This window comes from Aythya fuligula, chromosome 1, assembly GCF_009819795.1.
Source record: "Aythya fuligula isolate bAytFul2 chromosome 1, bAytFul2.pri, whole genome shotgun sequence".
NCBI lineage: Eukaryota > Metazoa > Chordata > Aves > Anseriformes > Anatidae > Aythya > Aythya fuligula.
The window spans coordinates 177,351,779-177,376,446 of record NC_045559.1 but is presented as its reverse complement, the minus strand read 5'-3'; the positions used below and the strand labels follow the sequence as shown (position 1 = coordinate 177,376,446).

Genomic DNA, 24,668 nt, shown 5'->3' with positions numbered 1-24,668 from the left:
TTGTTCAATGGCAATTGCAGAATATTGGTAATGTAACAGTCAGAGTTCTTGAACAGGAATGGCTTAAGTACCTTCAGTTCACCTTGCCCTTCCACCTGCAAAACAGCTGTCAAACTACTATGATTAAATGGCATAGTCACAGAAATTATGGTCTTTGGCTGCAATAGCATTTACTCTACATTTGTAAAGAAACATCCACTTGAAGAGAGCAGGATGTGCATTGTTGTGATGAATATGTGCTTCAGTACCATAACAACCATCAGCAAACTAAGGCTATGGTAGCTGACCTAGGAGTGGTGTGGCCAGCAGCTGGACAGAGAGCTGAGGACACTGTCACAAGCTAACATCCACTGCCAAAGTACCAGCATCCTCAGACATGTTTTATATTTTAACGCGGTTGCGTGCGTATCTGGAATTCTTTTGAGGGTCAGCTGACCATCAATTTCCTGGATTTGTTTGGCTTGGGATAGTTATTCTTCCCTTGTAATTATTTTGTTTCCATGTGTATTAATTTTATACTTCCTTTTCCAAACATATTGTAGATATTTTTAACTTACCCCCATTCCAGGTAGCTTTTTCCTTGAGAATTAAGAAACATTACACTTTTCAAACAGCAGAATTCAAAACCAGGCCTGCTTCATTCACACATTTTGATGTATTAAACTCCTGTCAGGAACAAAGCCTTGAACCTATTTAACTAAACAGTATTAGAGGCACCGTGGATATTTGCTTTCAGTTCCCTCCACTGTATCCTCCTGTAGCTGAGATCCCACTTTTTGGCTAATGCTGAAGTCTACAGTCTGTTTATTTCCTTGACCCTGTTTCAAGCTGCAGGAAGTAGGAAAATTCCTCTACAGAAGCACACTTGTGTATGCTCTGAATCCACCACCTCTGCTTCCTAGCCCTTACTTTTGTTATTCTGACATTCCCCTGGAAGGGTTTGACCAAGCTCTTTATTTTGGTTAATAGATATACCGTATAGCTTGGTTTGCCCTCTTCATAATCCAACACAAGTTGTTCTGGTGTTAGGACAAGATGACACTCTGGTGTACCCTGGCTTTTGCTGAGTTTCCAGCTTTAAAAAGAGGCTGGCATTTCCTTCCCCTTTTTCCCTGCGATTGTGCATCTGCCCAGTTTTCTAATATTTGTCTTGGTGACATCTGCAAAAAGTAGAGAGGCTTTTAATCAAATCTCAAGCAAAAAGTATGAGACAACACAAGGGTTCCTGACAATACATGTATATATATAAAGAGAGCATCAAGGAGAAAAAGAGCACCAACTAGGTATGAAAGTCTTTCACACTCTTCTTGCATTGCATTGCTTTCAGACATATTTAGTATTTTGCATTTATGTAACGCTTTTCATGTAAAGATTTTGGAAAACTTTATGGGGATGAAACACAAATTACCTAGGTGATTTTTGTGAAGCCTTAGTAAGAAATCTAGCACAACTAGGAATGAGTCTATAGCCTTTTTCACCATACATGTTCTTTCGTGCCTGAATATGTAGATTTTGCAAATGTAGAAATTATTTTTACAAGTAATGGTGCGAAAATACTGCTTTATACTTGGGAATTTGAAACGCACAGGATCAGAGAACACAAAGACCAAGTTCAGACAACTGTGCAGCTTGGCCAGCAGCTAAAACTAAGTTTACACAGCCCAAATCCACTGCGCTATTTACTGGCCAAGTCAGCATCTGTGCTTGAATTATGCCACACTGATATAAAAAGGCAGGCAGCTCCTCCATCACATCTGAAGGCTCACATTTTCAGCTGCGGCTCTGTTTTGCATTTTGCATGCTGCTTCCAGATACTCCTGCACGGCACAATCTGTGCTCTGTGTCCTTTATACTTCCTCATCCTTTGCAGTTTCCTAAGCTCCTGCACACATCTCTTCTTTTTTTTGCATTTTTACGGGCAATCAGCAATTTTTTAGATCCACAAATACAGCTCAGCTTTCCTTCAGTGTTATTTTTATCCCAAACTGGCTACTAGGAACCGCAGTTGGCTCATTCTCAGCCCGCTAAGACAGCTGACTCGGAGATGGCAGATGTCTCGACCCTTTTGTAACTCTAAGGGATAACGGATTTGGGGGGACAAGTTCTGTCACGACGCGTGGCCCCAATACAGCTGGCTGTACGAGGTGTGTCCACACGCCTCGCCTGTGGTGTCCCCCACCCCAATTCAGCAAGCACACCACATTCACTCCTCATTGATTTATCTTTATGGGGTTGGTTTTGTTTTGTTATTGGGTTCGTTTTGTTTTGATTTGCTTTCCCTTAAATAGTGCTGCGGCAGCAAGGGCTGACTCGCAGCTGACCGCTTGCAGGGCTGGTGCACGCTGCTCACTCTGTGGGACAAAGAGAAGAGCCAGGTCAGGCTTTCAGAACAATCCCATTTTATTAATGCCAATCCCTCCAGCAGGGATTACCCTGGTTTATTTCAACTAAACCCTTACTCCTGCAGGGGCTTAGGCCGAGACCAGTCCTGGCTGTGGCGTGGTCGCAGCCTCACCCCACAGCGCACCACCAGCTCTGGCCTGGCCGCACCCCACACCATCGACCCCAAAACACCCCAAAATTTATTTATTCGTTTCTTTATTTCAACAGAAAACAGCCCTGACCAGGCTGAAAAGAAGGAGGCGGGCGGGGCGGAGGGCAGCACCGCCCCGTCAGGGCGTCCCTCCCCGCCCTCTCTGAGGCCTCACGGCCGCCTCAGCGCCGGGACTGGGGCTGCAGGTGGGGACCGGGCATGGCCGGGGGGGACCCGGCACGGCAAGGGGGGGCCCGGCACGGCAAGGGGGGACCCGCCAGCCCTGTCCTGGTGCGAAGTCAGGGCCGAAATCGCTTGAGGATAATGCATGCGGAGCCTGCACGGAGTCTGTAATTCTTTCCCGGTTGCTTGCAGGTCCGAGAGCGGCAGGAGGAAGATGAGCGTTTCCCCACCATGTCTCTCCATGCAGTGGCTGTAGCCAGCTACAGCGGGGTCTTCAGGCACTCCGGCAAGGTAAGGCTCCGGGCCGGCTTAGTGTCAGTAGCTGGGGAGCTTTTTTTTTCCACAAAAAAACCGGCTTTTAGATGCTAGCGGTTGCGGTAAATACCGCGTTTTTGCAGCTGACTTGGATTTTGGAAATGCCTTCCCGGTGTTGGAGGGGAAAAACTGGTTGCTGTGAAAAATGTGGAACTGTCAGGCGCTCCTATTGAGTGTGCCTACGTGTTTTTGGATGCCTCATGCACCTCTCTTGTCTGTTATAAGTGCTCAGGAATTACTTCTCGTTGTTTGGTAATCAAATACTGAGGGATCTTTCCCCCGATCAGTGATGTAGCCGAAGCCGCAGCGCCCTGAAAGTAAATGGAAATCTTTGATCAAAATTCTCCGAACACAAATTGCTTATGATGCGATATGAGAGATGGGAGGTTTGTTTTTTTTTTTTTAAGATACAATCTTGACACTCAGCACTCTAATACTTGTACCTACTGATAAGGTCCTTGCACTTAACCTGGTGTCAGATAGTTATGATATAAGCATCCTACGATGTAGAGCTGGTTAACTTTTTTTTTTTTTTTTAATCAAAATAATTGCTTAAAATGAGTTCCTGTAAGAATTATTTTATCCAGTAATATCGATAATATTATATTTATACATATAAAGTCTGTCTGCACAGCAGTTCTTTCTGTTAGTGAAGGGGTGGGGAAAGCATGATCAGATCCTAACAGAGCGTTTTTCCAAGCACTGACGCACTCAGACACTAAATACTTGAAATTCAGCATGTTATTCTTGTTCCAAAACGTTATTCTTCAGTTAAAAGGGAAATACTTTGTGGTTTTCAATTTGGAAACTTCTGCTTTCCGTGATCTGCTATCCAAGTCCCCTCACTCTCTCTCAGGACCACATTAAGGTCAGTGTGGGGTGGTAGAGGGCAGCTCACCTTTTCACTCCTTTCTCTCTATATGGGATCACAGGGATCCCAGTCCTTTTAACAATGTTTTCCATTTAACTCCTTCGATTTTCCTGACTTCTGTAATGTATTCTGCAGACCCACAGCATGCTGAAGCAGCAGGAGGTGAATGCGTAGCCCTTGGACGGAATTTATGAGCTTAGGGAGGAGACCTGTTGCTTTGATGGCCTGGGTGTATCCTGCTCCTATATTGGAGTATCTTGGTGTATCCTACTCTGTCAGGATCTGTGCTAACCTGCTTGCCCCAGTTCAGCTCACACTGGTTTGGCAATATGGTAAATAAATCCGGCATAGAGGGTCTAAATAATCAGAAATGTCATGTCCACACAAAGCAAAATGCTGATCTGGTATGAACCCGCTCAGTCAGTTCAAACGTGTTCAAAACTTTTTGTCAGCTTATACCGGCAGGCCCTATGCCAGGTCAACTATTATCTACTTGTGTCACTCCTTGCTTCGTTCTGGATCAACCAAGTTGCTGACGTCAGCTCCATTATCCTAATGTTATATCAAATTAGGCTGCCAAGATGATGGGACCACACTTGATCGCAGTCAATACTGCTGGAAAATCAGGCAGCCTGTGGATCATGGCCTCGTTTATATATTCAGTTCTTAGCTTCTATACATCCAAACAGGCCTTTCCTTCCAGCTACACATTGGCGGCTCCTTGAATTCTTTTGCGCTTCATTACTGTTGTTTTCACAAATATGTAGTTATTTGAATTCAGCATTTTATCTTGCATATCCCTTACACACATTTAACTCTCAGTATGAGGAGTGCCTTGTAAACCAAACCAACCAGTGCTTCTGATAAAGGAGGCGCACATGTGACTGAGTAATGACGGTAATCTCTCTTCCAAGAAAATGAAAACATGCTTCTAAAAAAATAAAATAAAATAACATCATTGCCTTGCTACGTGGGAGAAAAGAGTCTCTTCTGAGTCTTATTTTTGGAACTTGTTATTTTGTAATTAAATGCTCAGGACTATAGACAGTATGAGCTTGGGTGTTGAAGGTCACTTACCTTTTGAAGTGAAATGCAAAACACAGAGTTAAGATGCTAGTGCTCTTTATACCATGCATGATTTTTGGGAGATTGTCGGACAACCAGAATTATAGGCACTGGCAGTAGTTGGGTAAGTGCCAGCAGGCCTTAGCACAGTGTTTTTCTGTGTCCCCTGATGGCATGTTTGTGAGACTGAGGGTATCGCTACCAGAGTACTGCTGTCTTCTAACCAAATCGCCCGTGTGTTCTTGTCCTAGTTAAACCACGAAAATCTAAAAGTGGCTTTCACAGAGTCAGCGTTTTCTTCAAACCCCTCAGCGAGGATTAGCTGTCTTGCTCCAACACCTCAAATTTCAGTTCTCTCAGGTATGTCAATTTGTTCTAAGATGCCTCCTTCTAGGGAGCTTTACTGGTGCTTGTAGTGATAGTAAATGCTATTTATCTTGGTGTGTAGCTGTAATCTTGTTGGAGAGGCAACCCTGCTAATTGACGGGACAACATCAAAGTTGACTGTACAATTTCAAAGGAACAGTTTCTAACAGTTTCTTAAACTTTCACGTTACCATAATTACTCACATGAGTATTAGTTGTAAAACTGAAACTGATTTTTTTTTTTTAATTGGAACCAAGCTATTCCCAGTAGTAGCTTAAAATACAGCCCTTTGTTTTTTCCCCAGGCTCGGCATTTGCAGAAGCCTGAGTTAAATTTTTAAAATTTGTTCTCTTCAAGTAGAACAAGTATTTAGCAGATTAAGTCAGCATGGCTGTATGGTTTGTGCTGGAGATGCTTCGTGATGCTGGTGTGGTGGAGATGACATAGGATGAGAGGGAATGGAAAGGCTGTCAGGATGGGCTTTGAAATATGAAAATATTTCAAATGAAAATATGATAATTTATGAAAATATGAAATAATTTCGACCTGGCTTTACAAGGACAGCATTGCAGGAGCCCTTGCAGGAACTCTTGCAGTGCATCTTGCACATGATATTCTTAACAGTTAATGTTTTCAGTTTCTCTTGATGGGGACTGCTCTTTATAGACTTGCTTTCCCAAAGTGCATTGGGTTTTTGTTTTGTTTTGGATCCCTGCATTAGTAAACTTTCTTATCTAACAAGCAGTTTGAGTGTGCTGGCTTCCAGGTGAGTGACTCAGGGAGAGGTTTGTTGTTGTCAGATGAGGTATTTCCAAGGAGAGCAACCTCTGGGCAAAGTCTGCAGTCTGCAAGACCTGCTGCTTTTTTCAGCAACGGTGTTTAACATTCCTTGTGGTCCTAACTAATAGGTCTGTGCCCTGGAAATGAGTCTCCTTGATTGTGCCTATTCTTAGAATTTTACAGCCGGCTTATCTTCCCCAAAGGAGACAGTTGTTAGTTTTGTTGTGATACAGTTGATAGTTTCTTCTTGAGGAACACAGACTTTGTGCCTAATCTGTCCATTCCTTGGGTGATGGCAGTTCCTATGAGGCTTTTTTTGTGGAAGGCAAAACTTCAGTTTATTTGTGAATAGCTACTGATCGCAGTGCACGCTCCTACATCACACTTCTGTTGCCCTGTTTGCCACTAAAGGCAGTTTTCCCATTTTCTACTGAATGTCAGTTTTACAGTAGGTCTCTTAGGACCATGGCTGGCAGCATTTTTGATTCCTCCAAGAGACATAGTAATGAGCTCACTGTGATAGAGCTGATTTTCTCTGTGGGTTCCCATAAATGCTGCTGTTCCTCTGAATAACGAGCTGAGGGTTACTTTCCGCATGAGCAGGGGCGTCAGACCAAGCTGAAACATGCAAGCACATGACCTTTTACTACTAAGTGTGCATTTCTTTTCTTATTTTTATTTTGATTCTGTATGTGCCTTGCTATTTAATGTGTCTTTCTACTTCCTGGCAATAGAGCCCAACCACGTAAACAGTCAGTAGCAGGGCTGTAACAGTTACTTGGCTGTACCTCGCCCAGGCTTGTGGAAGTAGGATGTTTTTGAGCACACTGACAATCAGACCCCATTAAGGTATTAACTAATTGTTTGCGTTTGGCTAGAAGCAGCGTACTTTACTGCTGATTTATTACCTAACCTTATCAATGACTGAATTGCTTCCTGATTGCATCAAGCAAGATCTCTCTTGAAGGAGGAGGCAGGACAGAGTGGTGCATGAATTCGGTTCTTCCCTTTCTTCTTGCTCATGCTGAAAATGACGTGTTTTATTCATGTTGTAAATTTAAATTATCTTTTTTATTATTATTATTGTCTCCTAATCTCTCTGTTTCTTTCCTTGTTTGAACAGACGAGTACTCAAGGCCAGCTGTAATTGGACATGCTGGAAGTTTTGGATCGTACCCAGACAGTGCCGAAGCCATCAAAGACATTCTCGTCTCTGTTCTGAGTGCATCTGGCTTGAAACCCTCTCTGCTTTCGGAGCAGAGCACGATGCAGGGAGCTGAACAACCAGACAGTGACATGGAAAGGTGGGAAGAAAGCAGCGATGGGGATAACAACGAGGACAGCGACAGCGATTCCGCGCATCACAGCGCTGCCTGTACGCAAACAGACATCAGGTTTACAAGGCACCGGGCGTGCTGGGACAACAGGGACTGTGATTCCTCCAGACCTTCGCTGGATACTTTCTTTCAGCCACGTTACTCTGACAGGGACCCTGCTACTTCTTCCCTGAATGGTTTCACCCTTTCGGACGTATCCCCTCTGAAGCGGGACTGCTTCACCCAAGTGACGTTAACAGGAGGCACCGTCACGTCGGCTGTCGTGCATCCTGTGAAAGAATGCCAAAATTCCCTAAGCTCCCCCGAACGAGACGTGACTTTTACAAGGCTTCTGCCAGATTCAGCCATCAGTAAGCCAGCAGCTCTATTTAAATACCCCGCAGCTTCCGAGCCTGCAGAAGTCAGCAGCAGTGACAGCAGCTCTCCCCCTGTGTTTCCCCAGTCAGAGCCTTTCAGTCGAACAGGTAACTTCACGTTCCATTTCTGTTTCACCATGTCTGTGCTGAGAAGGAGAGGTGTTGGTAATTGAAACTGAAATGGACCTTGTTTATGGTGAATGCTAATGACTGTACAAATGCTGTCATTCGAAGTAGGGGAGAGGGAAGAAAGAGGAAGCTTCAAAATGAAGGAGAGCCAGTGAAACAGGAGGCATTCTGGCTTGCAGTGCTGTCTGCTGACACAAATGCTTCTTTAATATGCACCCTCTGGTAAAATGGAGAAATCACTGAGCTTTGATCAGCCTGGAACACCCCGGGATGAGGTGCCAACTAAAGGCTGTAGTGAAGTTTAACTGCTGAGCTGGGCTTCCTCCTGCTCCTGCAGCTCGCTGAGGAGCAGCAGAAGAATCCTGTTTTTTAATACCTAGCATTGATATTAGGAGCCTTTGCTGCAGCATGGTGAAGCTTTTTCTTATTATTTATAAAGGACGTTACCAGTAGTATCTAATGGTTTAATCTCACTAGATGCCGAGCCCCAGACAGGTGCAACTGAGATCTCATTTTTTACACTGAAAAAAAAAAAAGACAAAGCTCCATTTCCAAGGTCTGGTGCTTCCCATATATTCCCTCAAAGCACCTCTCAGGCCTGAAGCTGGTGGTGAGACCTCAAATTCCCCCATCCCTCCGGAGGAGTGGGAGCTTTTACCAGTAAGAAGTTTGTCATCTGGGGCAGGATGGTGGAGGTGATGGTTGTTGGCTTCCGCTTGGGAGGCTGTTTGCTGACCCGTGCAGGATGGAAACCACACCCCGTGGTTGGAGCTGGGCTCGGCCAGTCCTGCAGGTTTTCGGGAACTCCGTCTGGGAAACAGCCAAGCCTCTAAAATGTCATCAGGGACCACAGGGTGCGTGTGTAAGAACAAATAAGTTGCGTGTGACTCAATTTTCTGGCACAAGCAGGACGTGTCACAAGCTTCTCTTGGGTCAGCAACGCTCCTGGTTCTCTGCAAAGTGAACAGAGGAGCACAGCGGCCAGGTGACTGAAGAAGCAGTGCCCTTGTTTTTTATTAACAAATAATCCTCGAGGGAGCTGGGATCCAGTTATACGCTGTGCAGGCAGGCTCTGTCTGCGGCAGTCTGAGATTTCTGTTCAGTACAAGTGAAAAAATTCTGCATTTCACTCTTCTTTGGTGCTTCCAGCTGTTTGAATGACTGATGCGTGGTCCAGAATGGGGGGTTTGAAGGTTGCGAAGTCAGATTTTTTGGGGTTTCTTTCTCCTTTTTTTGATGTTCTCCAATGAGGACAGGTTAGAGAAATGGCAAACTGAAAAAGAAGAAATAAAAAGCGTAATTTGAAGGAAGGAATTACACAAGAGCATCTCCCGATTGGGGTTCCTTTTGATTGTTATTTCAAAGATGGTAGATTCTCATCTTCTTGGAGGAGAACAAGTGAGGGATGCACAAGAGGTAGAAAAATGCCAGTCCCTGTGGCTTAAATCAGAGTAAATATTTTTTTTTTTCAGTGGGATTTAACAAGGTAGTTACTTCTGCTGATCCTGTGAGACTCCTGTTAGGGCTTGTCCCATTTTCATGCTTTTCAGGGCCACTCTCCAGTGGCCCCATGCAACCTTGGAAGAGGCTCCATCAGTGCTAATGAGGAGTCTGTGACAGAATTTGGGGTTTTCTGGGGGCTTTGTTGTGGCTGGTGTGTCACGGGCGTTTCACAGGGCTCGTTCTGGCTTCCAACCTTGGTGAGCATCAAGGGCATTTCCTTCTGCAGCTCCTGAGCAGCCTTTCCCCAGCCTCCAGGCATGCTGCTCAGGAAGAGAAGGGCAACCGCAACGTTATGCGTCAGACCCAGAGCTGCATCCCATTGCTGGATGCCCCGAGATCCTGTGCTGCTGAAATACCCAGCTGGAAAACCCTTGTCCAAGCCTGGGGAAGGGATTTTGCTTTGCCCAGCAGCCTCATTGGGTTGTTACTCAAGCTCAGAGCCAAAAAAATAAATCTCCTTATGTCATCTGTTGAGAATCCCCATTCTTTTAGATTTTTGTCTGTCCCTAGGCCCTCTTTTGTCTGTGTTTTATCTTGTTGAAATCAATTCCCACCACCTTCTTTTCATTTTGTGAAAAAGAAGAAATCTCAACTCTGAATTTTACCCTGACTTACGTTACCCAGCGGCATTAGCAACATACAACGTGCTGGAAATCTTCTGTGGTTTTGGAGAGATCCTTACGCTGTTTGTTTGTTTGATTGCTTTTCTGTATGGCACCCAGATGTCCTGTGGAGCAGGACTTTGTTTTCATGCAAAATGGAACCAAGTTTTAGTTAAAATTACTAAATCAGAATGTTTTTTTCTGCTTTACACTATTTTAGCATAAAGGTGGAAGTGAGGTGCAAAAGGTAAGCAAGAGAGAAAGCTCCCATTAGATTTTGAAATAATATGTAAGACTACTTGCATCTTATATTTTAAAGAAAAAAATAATTTTCCCATTTCCTTATTTCTTCTTATTTTTAATTCAGAGGATGTTTGTTATCTTAACTGCTCAGAAAGTAGGCTTTTACCAAGCTGTAGGATCTTTAGCACTTACTTGTACTCCCCACACACAACTTGCCCAGTAAGGTGAATCATCAAGTAGGTAAGTAAATAACCTAATTAGCTAGTGACTTTGCTTCAGTGATTAAAATTTGTTTTGAAAAGTCAGATCGTCAGCCTCTCCCGTTTTTCTCCATGGTATATAAAATGCAGGTGTTAATAATTCTTTACAAATCTCTACATCCATCTCATCTCACCTCCTCACATCAAAATACAGCGCTGACTTCTCAGCCTGATTTCACCAACACCTAGGGGCAGTGTAACGAGGTTTATTTAAGTAAAACTGTATAAAGAATCTGGGTGTTCAGTGCTGTTTGGCTGGAGAAAAAAAAATCATAAATTATTCTCACATTTTTGGGGGTTTCTTTACCCTTTATGTGACTTTGGAAGGATTCATCAGTGGCAGTTCTGTTTTACGAAGAGCCTTGGGTTACGCCCTGTTATTTGTAACAGCTATAAAGGGCGTGTGGTGGTAGCATTTAGGTGTGGTATATTTTATTCTATAAGCATCGCCACAGTGAAACAGAAATTGATTGGTATAAGGTCAAAGAAGAGGCAGCGACTAAACAGCAGCCGGTGTTAGAAATCAGAAGTCATTTCCTTTCCTATCTCCTTAGCATCTACATCTACAGGCAGTTTGTGTGATCTTCATCACACATCTCAGCAAATTTCGCAGTGGTTGCGTGTGATTTGAATGCGAAACGTTAGGGCATGGTCTGACACCCTCAATTTTTTGGCAAAGAAGGTTGTGAGTGCAAAGTCAATGGGAAAAGAGATTAATTTTGTTTCACAGACGCAGCAGGAAATGCCAGGAAAACAAAACTGCTGTTTGGGAAGCAGGGAGTCCTACAGTTAATGGATCTGCTCCAGTTCCATGTCTTAACACGTGGTATGGGTTGCATTTGAAGACAGGAGGGAGATTCCCTCGCAGGACGGAAACAGAGTGGCCAAGTTTCTTCCTTCTTTGCTGTAGTGACTAAGGGAATCTCTGGTCTGGGCATGTAAAGAGATGTATCAAATATTGGTGGTTATTGTTATAGCTAATAAAGTTCTTTTAACACCCACAGGTTCTGCTTCACTTTTGAACATAAGTGCTGTACCCTTGAATCGTTCTCTGCAGGACATCTTCGTGCTTCCAGAAGATGTGGAGAAGGTGAGGACGACAAAAAAAAAATTGCAATATTTTTCCATTTTTATAGTAGTGAAACCAAGTGACAGGAAACATTTCTCAATAATTGCAGTCATTCGTTACTAAATCTGTGTAGGCACTCGACTCTCTGTTTGACTTGATTATCAGAAAACTCTTTTTTTCCTAATTTTTACAACTACTGTATTTTCCCTCTTCTTTCCCTTGTGACTCAAGCTGTCTAAAATGCCTACTTCTTCATTTGCTTTTACTCTCAGTCCATTATTATTATTTTAAACTAATAGAAAGATTCTAGAACACTGCATACTTCTTTTCACTCCATCATTTTTGTGGAACTACAGAATGGTTGAGGTTGGTAGGGACCTCTGCAGGTCATCTACTCTGTTTCCCCCTGCTTAAGCAGGGCCAAGAAATATGTTTTCCCATATTCCTTGAGACCAAACTTTAAGATTCGTGTAGTCACAGTAAAGTTACAGTACAATTTGTTGCAGTTACATGCATATGAATGGGATTCAGCCATGATTTTACAGTCATTTTACAGGTGGGGCTGTTTTCTGTGTTTTTCTGCTCATGAGGAGCCTGTGAGATTGCTGTAAAAGAATCTCAAACGAATAACTGCAACATCTGCAGTAGTTTAAGCTTGGCAGCCCATTGGAAGAGAGCTAAAGATGACAAGATAGTGTTGTAGCACATATCTCTGGGTGCTAAAGAGGCTCTTAATCTCTTCCAACAGTTGGGAAAGAAAGGCTAATGTTATAATTAATTATAGCGAAGAGTAGGATTTATTACTAAAAAAACTTTGGAAGTGTGCCTGGAAGAGGAGCTTTTTTTGCTGGACTGCTGCTGTGCATCTGGTCCCACGTCCTGGGCCCAAGAAGTAATCACTGTGTGCAGCACGGGTTTTACTGGAGTGGCAAGCTCTGCATTTGACTTGAAGCTCTCGTTGTTCCTAGGGTGCATTTAAAGCAGAGAGGGGAGAAGAACAAAAAAAAAGAAAGGGCTTCTGAGCTGGCTTTTTCATGTTGCTTTTTCTAAAAGACACTTCAGAAAGGAGGTGACATTCCTCCACCTGTGATGTAGGAACCAATACCAAAGCAATTTGCTCTCAAACACCAGAAGACCAGGGAGTAGATTTAAAAAAAAAACCCGCTAAGGTGCATGAAAGTGTCAGCAAGTCTGAGAGTCGTAGTCCTGCGCCAGGAAGGAGGTGGGCCAGATGGACTAGGGGGACTTTCCACTGAGATATGAGTGGGAGGGAAGAGAAAGGAGAAGGTTGATGTGTCACGGCCCACTTGGGCTCCTTCTTAGGGTGACAGACGTTACCAGCAGAGCTGAAAGCTGATAGTCATGCTGAGTGGAGGGGTGCCTGTATCTTGTTCCACCATTTTGCAACAGATACTCTGATAACTGGTTTTATCAGCAGGACGTGCTGATACGCTGTGCTCTGCCACTAACTTGGGGTTAACCAACGCCGCGCAGTCTTAGGTGAAAGACAGAAGTTTCTTGAAACACCCACAGGGACTCGTGGGCTCTCCCTAACGTTGAGATGAATGTGGACAAAAAAATTAGGCTGTGGACAATCAGAATGCACATGAGGTAGCAAAATCCTAGGGAGCACAGCAGCTATATCTAAACACCGGTGCCTTTCTTCATACTTCCTGTACAAGTTGTAGGGGATACTGGCAGGAGTGGTTCAATTTTCTGAGCATAATACATTTTTTAGAAAAATTTGTATTATTCTGCACTCAGAATCTCTAGCCTTAGTACAGCTGTGGTGTTTTAGAGGTCTAGTTTTGGACAGCACAGGCATGCACAGTTGAGAGGAGGGAGGGAGGGTATCCTGAGTGTTTCAGGAGTTTTTATTCGCACACCTGATTGCATCTATACCTCCGTCACATATTCGCTTTTGGGCTGAGCCTCTTGGACGGCTGGAGAGAGGATACAGCAGTGACATTGGGGTAGGGAACCCCAGATTTATCTGGAAGCCTCAGTGGCAGTGAAGGTGGTTTTAGTTCCTTTTTCATGGAGGATGGGTGACCCAGGCAGGCAGACTGGTAAGGAACCCTACGGGGAGGGTGGCTTCTGGTGTGGAAGTGTCATGGTTTAGATGTAGAGCTTAGGGATATGGTTTAGTGGGGACTGTTAGTGTTAGGTCAGAGGTTGGACTCGATGATCTTGAGGTCTCTTCTAACCTGGAAGTTCTGTGATTCTGTGGTGAAGCTTTGAAATTACAAGCTGTTATTTAAAGCAGGGGATGAGCTTTTATTTAAGGGCAAACTTTCTATGCAGCCTTGAGTTGACGGTAAGCTATCCCACTCCATATTCCCTGCCTGAACTCTTTAACACATGAAAACACTTCACTGGCTTCTGTATCGCCTGCCAGATCTGAAGAGCCACAGTCTGCTTTAAAACTTACCACTTCTGGCCCCATCCAGGTTAACACGCATGCAAAACTGTTTGTACACAACTGACAATGATTCTGTAACTTGAAATTCAATCCTGTTAAATACAGTACGGGGATTAATACTTAGATACTAAAAAAAGCAACGCACCTAGAAGCCCTAAAATGCATCCGTACTCATCAGTTAGGGATGTAATCAAATTTCTTTTCATCTGGTAGATGGACAAGATAAAAGTAAATGGTATGCTTTCATCAAGGCTAAGACAATTATCTGGGCAGTTGCCTTCTGCTTATTGTCTCAGAAGTGCTCTTGAGGTGGTTTCTTTTTGGTGTGTGTGCAAATGAAAGGCGAAATAGCTTTACATTTTCACTTCTTGAATCGGAAAAGTACCGGGAAAAAATATATATTTAATTTCCCCTTAAGTGATTATAAAGTATGCTGCTTGCTAACGAGTGTTCCTGTCTTGTGTCCAGGAGAACGCGCACTTCTTTGTTGCAGATATGATTATAGCATCCCTGGAGAAGATGAAATGCAATATCCTAAGCCAACAAGCAGAGTCCTGGGGTGTGGATGAAACGAGCGGTTCGGACGGCAGCTATCACACTGATTCGGAGTTATCCTCTTACCCCGGAGGGAAGAAGTCTGATTCTTCTGTTGCCTCTTCAGACAGCGGTTATGAAGGCAAGTTACTTAGTGTATAATGCAGCCTTTTCTGACAGCCGTTGCTGTAAATTGTTGTGCAAAAAAATAACAAAGTAATTTGGACATTGCTTAGAACCAAATGAGCTATCGCCTGGTTTGAGTCTCTCTACACTTGGAGTTGTGTTCCCTGAGGATCTGTATTCCACCAGTGTTTTCCCCATGGGTCAAATTCTTCCTTTTGAATATTCACAATTGTGTTAATTATTATAATTTATTTTTTTCCCATTCTCATAAAAACAAGAATATTGAAATCAAGGTGGCCCATAGCAAGCACCACTCTTGATAACATGTGCCTGCCTTCTCTCTGCTTAAATCCGCTTGCAGGATTTGAAGCATGGCTCTTTTCTTCTGTGCTTACTTCTGCAGTTTGCAGATCCGATCACCCAGTGGATTTGAGTGAAATTGCCCAGAGTATTCATGCACGTGTAGTTTGAGGCAAGATAATAAGTGCTCCTGGCATTATAAAGCTTGTGTCATCACTTGGGCTTTTAAGTAGATTTAAGTCTTGAGTGATGCAAATCTCCCACATGAGAACAGAAGAGACTCCTATTAATACAAAACCTTTTATTTCAGTTTCTAGAAACTTCTCCCTAAGAAACCAAGAGGCTTGCTGTATGACAGGCTCTCAAGAATTTGCTCTGTGTGCGTGTGTAAAAATTGCTCTATAAATACAGGCTGCATGCTAAAGTTTTGGGAAGTGGAGAAAAGCGATGAACATAATAATCTCAGCTACTCTGTAGACGCTGGATAGTTTTATTGGTGCCTTCTCTGTTCTGGACAGGCTGTGCTCTGCTGACTGTCAGCTCCTCAGCACATCTACCGTCACATCACGAGGCTGCCAGGTTCCCCTGCCACAGCGACTCAGAGGATGAATATGTGGTTATAGGTAAGACTTTAACATTTTATTTGCTGAAACAGCTTTGTTGTTCAGCTGAATCTGTTGTGTCGTTTGGAAAACTTACTGATTTAGTAGGTGGAGAAATGACATGACAAAATGGAAAGAGCTGTGTACATGTATTACTCCGTATTAGGACGCGTGCAGAAACCCCAGAGTGGTGCAGGATTTCCTTTCTGCAAAAGAATATCTTTGCTGGCTTCAATGACTACAACCCTTTTAAGGATTAAACCTGTGAATGTGGGTGAGCAAAGTGTGAAAGTTGCAGTTAATCTACAGCCTCAGACAATTGTAGCAGCATTGTTTTGGGAGAATTTAGGACAGTACGTTATCAACTTAACTAGAGAGTGATGAGTTTTTAGGCAGCTCTACCTTTGCTCCAGAGCAGACTGTCTTTGTCCTATTAGTCACCAGTGTTCTGCTCTTCTTCAAAGGATCCTAAAGTTTCTTTGCTTTCTGTTTGTTTGTTTGTTTGTTTATTTATTTATTTATTTATTTATTTTACATATAGAGAAATACAAACACTTAAAAATGGCCTAGGCAATGTTTAACCTCCATCTTATTTTCTCTTGCTAACAGAGTATTTTCTTATTAATGCTTCCTTCTAGTGTTACAGAGATCCACTTATTTTTCACCTCCTCTTTCCCCATCTAAGAATGGGGAGCTATCTCACAAAAAAAAAAACATTATTTCTGTTACCAAGAGTTATTTTGACGTGGATGAGTTGGGAAGCATTTGTCTTCAGAACAATATGCGTGGCCAAAGCTGGTGCTACCAGTGTGAACACCTTGTCTGCGTATTTTGTCCATATTAACATAATAAAGAAAAGTGTGCTTTGATTCCATTCATCTCACCTGCTAGCTAACTCATTTATGGCATTATTTGGCATGTTTGTGATTGGTGTCTCCAAATATTTTTCAGTGTCCAAAAAAAGTGATGTAAGCACTGTCATTATGCCTGTTAACGTTCATGTCCAGTTCCTTCTGGCTGGGGCTGGATTCAAGCACTCAATCTCTCTGTATTGATGTCCCTGCTTTTGAAGGGAGGCTGATGGAGATATGTGATGCCTTGCTGTTAGGGAATACTTTTCGTCACCAGATATCACAGCTCTGCAGAGGGCATCGGGCTCCTTGTGTCCGTTTTACAGCTAGGGCTGAGGTTATTTCCCACATCCAGCGAGGGTATTGCAAAGACGAGTATATTTGAGGCTGACAGCCACAGTGATACAGAAGGTGGACATAAAACTGTGCTGAGTAACAGAAGCTTTGTTTCTCAAATGATACGATAAAGCTTTCTCCTTTACTGCAGAACTTGAAGACCTTGAAAATCTGTCTGTCACCCCAGATGAAAGGTAATGCTTTGTATTTTAATGTAATAGCCCTTGCCATGTAAACCCAGTACAGCAGTGCAAGGTTTTTTGCTGGGCCAGCTTTCTGGTGACTCTTGGATGGGGCGGGGAAAGGTGTGGGAGTGCTAAATTTGGTACTCACCAAGGAAGGGGAAGGAATGCTGCTCGACAGCAAATGTCTTTGTGGTAGCTGGCTTCACAGAGCATTCCCTTGGTCCTGGAGTCTTGCTGGAGGGTGGTGGCTGTGGCTCTGCTAGGGCCTGGGTGTATCAAAGCAAGGGAATGGGAATGAAGGGATGGGAGAAAGCTTTTTCAGGGATGCAGAAGAGGCAGTGGATCTGCTGATGACACGCTGCTATTTTTCACTGTCTTTCTTGCTTAACTTCCAGATCATCTTTTGAACCGGGCAGCAATTCTGCTGAAGCAACAGCTCAGGAGTTGTGCAGAGCTTTCAGAAAACACTGGTTGCAGACAGACTCTGCAGTGCAACTGTCTGGTTGCCTGAGCTCATCTAAGCAGAGAGTGAGTCTGAGCCGAAAACAGCAGGCTCTTTATCCTGTTCCCCAGATAATCATTGTCTCGCTGCAGCTGCCTCACTGTTAGGGGAAGGGGGAAGCTGCAATTAAAAAATAAAATGCAGGCAAATACTCACAGATTATTAGTTAATTTTAGAGAAATTTTTGGAAAATACCCTCTCTTACTAGTAATTTTCAGCACAATTGAGATGTTGTGCAGATATGAACAGTGTACGTCTCCTAGGACTGATACAGAGGAATTTAACAGAGTGGGGATTATGTGCTGGTGAAAACCAAACTGTAAAATCCTGGTGTATAAAGGGAGCAATCCTGGTGTATAAAGGGAGCAAATTTCTAGCATTTATTCTTTGTCCTGCTGACTGGCTGTTCATGAGTTTGTCTTTTCCCAACAGTCTGTGCTGAAAGAAGAAATTCCGAGAGAGCTTGAGTCCAGTGTGAGTCTGGCTGAAGAAATAAAGATGATATCCAAATTAAGAGGATCTTCAGGCTGGACCCCACCAAGATCTCAGATTATATTTAACATTCACCCTTCAGTCAAGTAAGTCTGGTGGACTTGAACACTGCCAGTAAAGCATGGGGAGCTGTGTAACACCTGCTGAAGCTGATGGAAGGAGCCTGGGTGATTTAATAAAAGCTAGGATTAGGCCTGTTATTGCATGGCACAGCCTTCTGCTGTGTCTGTCATCAGCTTTGCTAGAAAGCAGATGGCATCTTTTTCCCCTCTGGTGGCACGTCCTGATTAACATGGTGCACGCACTTTTACATGTGATAATACACATATTGTTTGGTGCTGCAGTGGCAGTGCTTAATGGAATCTGAAGAATTCCGTTTTGTGAGATTAACTGGAGTATATTTTTAAGGCTTTCCCTGCTTCTTCCATGCTCACATTTCAAGGGTGGTTTTCAGAAAGGAGGAAGAAAGGTAGTATTTGGGGAAACTGCTAGTCTCACTCTGCATTAAACCATGTTAAATGCACAAAGTAGGCAGGACTTTGGGGAAAACTGCAATAAAACTGCATTTTGTTAAGTGAAATGTAACAATTTGTCTCTGTCTGCAGGAGAGATGCAGTGATAGCTGCCCAAAACTTTACGTGTGTTGGTTGTGGAACCCCAGTAGAAAGCAGTAAGTATTATCAAAAGAAAAAAGAAAAAAAAAAACAAACTATCCATAACTGGTAATCAGCTGTGATTTTCATCAATGTAGACGTTCCACAATTGCAAAATCTGTCTGAGCTGGTAGGAAAATCTTACTGTTGGATGTGCCTGCAATAAAATGGGCAGTGTAGCCAATTACCACTGCCTGAAATTTCTCACTGTAGATAGAATACAGCAGTTGATAGACGTCCTTCTTACAGTTAAAATTAGTAACAGTCAACAACAAAACAGGAAAAGCTTATAAAAATTAAGCCTCCGGGCTGGAAAATGCTATTTTTTTTACATTTTCCAACAGTTTCTTTCAGTAATTCTATCTCTCTGCCAACTTACTCATTTCCAAAAGTCTCCAAAAGCAAGCTGATGGAATGTGTGGTTTTGTTCTTTTGGGTTTGTTTTAACAATTATTTTCCCTCAAATCTTGATCACAAAATCCTGCTTGTCTGAAGAGTATTTGTGATACTCTGCAAGAACTGCTTGAAAGCATGGTGATTTTCATGTCTGGTAACCAGACCTTACCTAAGAAATCTTTGAAATGGCTTTCGAGACCACTTGAAAGGGCCTGCTGACAAAGAACAGCATCTGTAATGGCCTGTAAAGTATCAACAGTGATGGTGCATGGGCTTGAGCAAGCCTGAGATGCTGAGATAGGTGAAAAAAACATCAAAAATGTCTTTATATGGAAAAAAATAGCATAGAAATGTAACACCGAGATCAGCTTGTCTTTCCTTCGACAGCAGTATTTTGCTGCTGGTTTGTGTGTTTGGGTAAAGTAATGATGGTTTCTCTAAGACCTCGTGGTGATGGATATCATAAGCTCAGTCTGATAGATACAGAAATGAGGAAAAGTTTCTCTTCTAACGGAAAATACAAACCTTAGGGATGTGTTTACCACAATAACAACCCCACTCTTCAAATAAAAAATAATAAAAAATAGAAAAATCTTGCCACTCGCTCCAGTAGATACAGGTTATTTAGACAGGAGGTGTATCCCACAAACATTCACAGTGTCACTGCCATCTGTGTACCCGCAGAATATATCAGGAGACTCCGCTACTGTGACTACCTGGGGAAATACTTCTGTGACTGTTGCCACAGCTACGCTCAGTCTTCAATTCCTGCCCGAATACTGATGAAGTGGGACTTCAAAAAATACTACGTGTGCAACTTCTCCAAACACCTCCTGGACAGCATATGGCAGCAACCAATTTTCAACGTGTTGACTATCAACAAAGCCCTCTATACCAAAACAAAGGAAATGGACAGGGTGAGGGTAAGTGTGGCTGTCATTTTTTGTTTGTTTTTATATTTGTGGCTCTGTGGCTTTTGGAGAAGAGCTCTTTGGGACAGGTTGTCCTTTGCTGTGTAAGGGGGGAAGGAGACAGAGTTGTCTTCTCTGCAGTTAGATTTGTCTCATCAACACTTCTGGGACTTCCTCTCTCCTCACAGATGAAGCAGGGAGAAGTCTCCAACCTATGCCAGAGGTCTCATTTCCTCCCACGCCTGGGAGGTGTTTCCAGTTTCAGTTCAATGTGAAGCTGGGCTCCTACAGTAAATATTTACTTCTGCTTGGCAGTTGGCTGTTGGAAAGCTCCAGAAGTTTTGAATGACTCCTTAGTGTTGTGGGCCATTAGGAATAACACCCTTGACTCATCTGAGGATTGAGGAAGGGTGCTGCGCAGACAATTACAAGCTGCCTGCTTGTCTGAGGAGACTGTTACTTGTTTTTACACGTGTTTGGATCTGGCACCTTGGTGTGACAACATGAAGCACTTTGTACCATTGGAATTGCTTCCCTTGTCAGCAAATAAAGGTAGCATTTGCACTCCTTGACCTGTCACGCATTAGAAAATCCATTTGCTTAATTCGGTGTGAAGTTCTTACTTTTAGATTGTGACTGATAGACTGACAAGGGTTGCTGACTCAAGTAGTGGTTTTGTGTTTTTATTTTCTCACAAATATATAAGTAAGACTTACTGTTTTGTTTCTCCTTCATCTTTTAGGAGGCACAGGAACAGCTTTTTCATTTAAAAAAGCTTGTGAAAACCTGCAGGTTTGGTGAAAGGTATGGGCCATGATCATGCATAAAAAATAGCTTATTAAAACGTACATAAGGTACTTACAGAGCCTTCTCTAGAAACATCTGAGTGCAATTTTCAGTGAGCTTTTTTGATCGTCAGAGAAAATTCTGGTAACAGAACTTCCTTCTGTTGCACTGCGAATGTTGAGTAAAGATCAGCTTTTATGTGGTAGCCTTTTGTTTCTCTTAACATCATTAGAGACGTGTTTGTTTAAGTTTGAATGATTCTTGCTAGGTGTATATTTCCTTTCTTTGTCCCTCTCAGGTTGTCACCTGCTCTTGAAAGGCCAGAGATATTTATTTATATTAAGGTATTTATCTACATCTCTGGGACAATTTGTCTTAGTAAAAAAACAAACACACATAAAAAGGAGATCCTTGGAGTTTAAAGATTTCTTCCAGAAATCTGTCATATGCTCAATTCAGTTTCTTGTATACACGTACTAAAATGAAAGTAGTAACCTAACATGAGAAATACCAGAACATGAGAAGGTAAAAAGCTGACCTTCTTTTTACTGGAAGTTAAAGGTTTTTGGCATACACGTCCCCAGACTATGGGCATAAACAGCGGTTAGACATGTGAGTGATGAAACCTTCACCACAGAATTGCTGACACTTTTTTAAAACGCTCATGAGCAAAGTAAGCCTTTAAAGTAGGTTCTCTTATCTCTTCAACAGAATGTCTTCAAGAAAAGCTTCATGTAAATGTTGTCCAACAAATTTAAAAATATATTTTGATGTTTCTCTTCGGCACAACCCCCTGTGATTCTATCATAGAAATAAGCATTTGGATCCTTTGTACCTTCTAAATTGGGCATATGTGAGAAGTTTTAAAAGCAATAGCCATCTTTTCAGTGTTCACATGCTTAGCAGAAGTATAGTTTCACTTCATAGTGATCTGTGCACTACAAAAACAAAGATCTCCTGGCAAAAAAGTAAATAATAATTTATTATGATATGGTATGGGATAGATACCATATGGTATGGGTTAGATATGGTATGGGATTTTACATGCTGAGGTAGAACAGAGCCTTTTACCCATTATTTGAGAATTGCTGGGATATCTTCACATGGCAACTTCAGTGCCTGAGGAATGCACGTTTGGAGTAGACATTTTATTCTAAATCCCAAACCCTGCATTTTTTTGTTAACGTGAACTAAGATTGGGAGGGGAGGTAGTATTTAGTATGAATCTGCTTTGTGTGATCCTGGGGTGACTGGAGAAGTGAAAGAGGCTTATTTTTAAATAAGCTTGAAAGACATCTTTTGTAACTTGATTTGGATTTTCCTTTTTTTTTTTTTTTTTTTTCTTTGCAGTGTACTGAAAGAATTTGAACAGGTCCCCAGCCATCTGACAGAGGAGCTGCATCTCTTCTCATTGGATGACCTGGTGAAGATCAAACGAGGGCAGCTACTGCCCCTTCTTAAAGATATTCTGAAGACCTCCATCTCTCACGTGGATGGTTGTGAGGTAAGGACGAGTGAGGGCTCTTAGTGTCCTCAGTGTGAGCAGCATCCCTGCTGACATTTGCAAATACTATTTTCTTAGATTCAACCTAAAAAGTAAACAACTTTCTTTTCGTTCTCATAGCTCTGTCAAGCCAAGGGGTTTATCTGTGAATTCTGTCAGAGTGCAGATCTGCTCTTTGCATTTCAGATTGCCAAATGCAAAAGGTGCACAGGTATGTTCCAGACCAGATCTTTTTCCTCCTTCCCTGAGGGGTGTTGGTGTGTAAAACAGTTCCTACTTCTATTTTAGGAAAACACTGAGAGCTTGCTTTGCTGAAAGCATGTTTATTTGAAAACAATGGATAGCATGTGTGTTTGACAGCCAGCCTGCGGTGCCTGTGTTACACCAGCCCATTTAGAGGTCAAAAATACGAACTTGTTCGATCCATAGTTATGTTTGCAGGGGGAGGCTGATTTTTTGGGGTCTGTGCATGAAAGAGAGCCTGGGACAGTGCTATAATACTGTTGCTATACCAGAAGAATTATTACATTCACTGTAAATCCTGGGAATCTTACCAAAATGGTTAGTCATAGTTGTTACAGTGGTTATTGTCGTCCTGGTCTTATACTTGTTCTGTTTACTTTTATACTTGGGTGAACGAGGTAGGAAATTCTTAAAGGAACACAGCTATTGATTTTTTTTTTCCCTAATGTTAAACTGCTTGTATTTATAAACAGAGTGCAAAGCATGCTTTCACAAAGCATGTTTCAAGTCTGGAGGATGCCCCAAGTGCCTGCGGATCGCAGCTCGGAGGACGCTTTCAGAAACTCCATCAGTGGTGCCTCTGTGAAACTGGATTCCTCTGATGATGATTGCCCGTGTCAGACAATGCTCGAAGACAAATCTTCAGGTGCTTGACTAAGGATTAAATAATGTTGTTTTAGACATTACTATTCTTAATGCACGTCTCCTTTAGGGGAAGAAGGAAAAAAAAAGGAGGGGGGGGGGAGAAGAAAAGGCCTTTAATATCATCCTTGAAAACTCTCCCTAAAGGAGTTTCATCTTAACTGGTGACCGAAAGACGGGGTGTTAATTCAGTGAGCAGCATTTTTGTTGCTATGTTTCGTCTTTGTATGTAAGATTTTTAATATTATATTTTTCCATATAACAGTGATTCTTCTCTGTAATTATGCAAATAATGTAAAGATAGTAAACAAGTGATGGAAATCCTTACCTGTGTCAGATTTTGGAAACAGAAAAAGTGGTAAAATATGAAGTCATTTTCTCATACGGTTCTACAATATAAAAACCTTTGTCTGTTTCATCCATGACAGCAGTTTTTAAGTGATCTGCCTGTCTTTATCTTGATCCACAACCTTTCACATCTTATTTTCTCCCCTTGACCTGTTGAGGAGAGGGAGTGAGAGAGCAGCTGGATGGGTGTTTGGCAGCCAGAGGCGGTAAGCCCACCACAAGGTGCTGTATGTGTCTGCTTTGCAGATAACTAACAACCTCTGTCATGGGCAAAACAGACTCAACTGGAGGAAAAATTATTTATTGTCAATTAAAAACGGAGTAGGAGGGTAAGACAAGAATTACAATACCAACATCGGCCCTTTTTTCCAAAGCTTAGCCTTGCTCCTTCGTTCCCAGCTCCTCTCCCTTCTACCCCAGGCAGCGCAGGAGGAATGGGATTTGTGGTCAGGCCATAAAAGTTCCTCTCTGCCACTCCTTCCTCCTCACACTTTCCCCTTCTTCAGTGTTGGGTCCCTCCCATGGGATACAGTCCTTCATGAAGTGCTCTAAGAGCAGGGCTTTCCTACAGGCTGCAGTCTTTCAGGATAAACCAGATCCTGGGCGGGCTCTCCGTAGTTCCTTCAGGAAGTATCCACTGGCTCCTGTTTGTGGGCTGCGGGAAAATATCTGCTCCGGTGGCTGGAGCACCTTCTGCCCCTCCTTCTTCTCTGACCTTGCATGTACCGTGGCTGTGCTCTCTCCAACAGGCTGCTCTTGGTATTTTGCATTTGTCATTCTCATTTTGCATTTTGTTCTTCCTCTCCCCACCTGCTAGCTCCAGGTTTGTAAGGAAAAGGACAGCTGTCTGTAAGCAGGGTCTGTTTAAGTTCACCTCCACGATAATGCTCACACCATGCAGAAGTAGTGAGCTTGCTAATTGTTCCACTTAGCTACTCTTTCTGTGGCCAAAACCAGATTAACTACTTACTGCTCAAGCAAGATTATCATCTCTTACTCAAGATCACCAAATGGATACTGAGGTAGGGTAAGACGGAGTGAGAAGGAGCCTGCTTGTGTAGCCGACTGCACTTAATGTTATGCAAGAGTAAATTCTCATTTACGTTGCATGCACAACTAACTGAATCACATGAAAGGCCTTGCTGTAGGGATTTTCTTCTTACAAAAGGAGCTCTCTTGAATAATCCTTCCGTGGGATAACCTGCGGGGCAATTTAATACAT

General features: G+C 42.7%; 1 protein-coding gene across 1 annotated transcript; it reads left to right on the top strand.

Moving 5' to 3' along the window:
- The first annotated feature begins 2,913 nt into the window (after window positions 1-2,913).
- Window positions 2,914-23,413, top strand: RUBCNL (rubicon like autophagy enhancer). The gene is made up of 15 exons (XM_032185469.1): window positions 2,914-3,007; window positions 5,219-5,327; window positions 7,238-7,915; window positions 11,549-11,634; window positions 14,504-14,711; window positions 15,514-15,618; window positions 16,936-16,978; window positions 17,365-17,497; window positions 17,904-18,049; window positions 18,569-18,633; window positions 19,697-19,935; window positions 20,666-20,727; window positions 22,060-22,213; window positions 22,334-22,424; window positions 22,930-23,413. The coding sequence occupies exons 1-15, from the start codon at window positions 2,948-2,950 to the stop codon at window positions 23,040-23,042; spliced, it is 2,292 nt and encodes a 763-aa protein (XP_032041360.1). The 5' UTR covers window positions 2,914-2,947; the 3' UTR covers window positions 23,043-23,413.
- The last annotated feature ends 1,255 nt before the right edge of the window (window positions 23,414-24,668 follow it).

What these genes read in the sequence shown, in the direction of transcription:
- RUBCNL (XM_032185469.1), top strand. Translation starts at nt 2,948, where the DNA reads ATGTCTCTCCATGCAGTGGCTGTAGCCAGCTACAGCGGGGTCTTCAGG. An exon ending in TGGAACCCCAGTAGAAAGCA is followed by an intron (nt 18,634 to 19,696) that starts GTAAGTATTATC and finishes GTGTACCCGCAG; the next exon opens with AATATATCAGGAGACTCCGC. An exon ending in CTCACGTGGATGGTTGTGAG is followed by an intron (nt 22,214 to 22,333) that starts GTAAGGACGAGT and finishes TCGTTCTCATAG; the next exon opens with CTCTGTCAAGCCAAGGGGTT.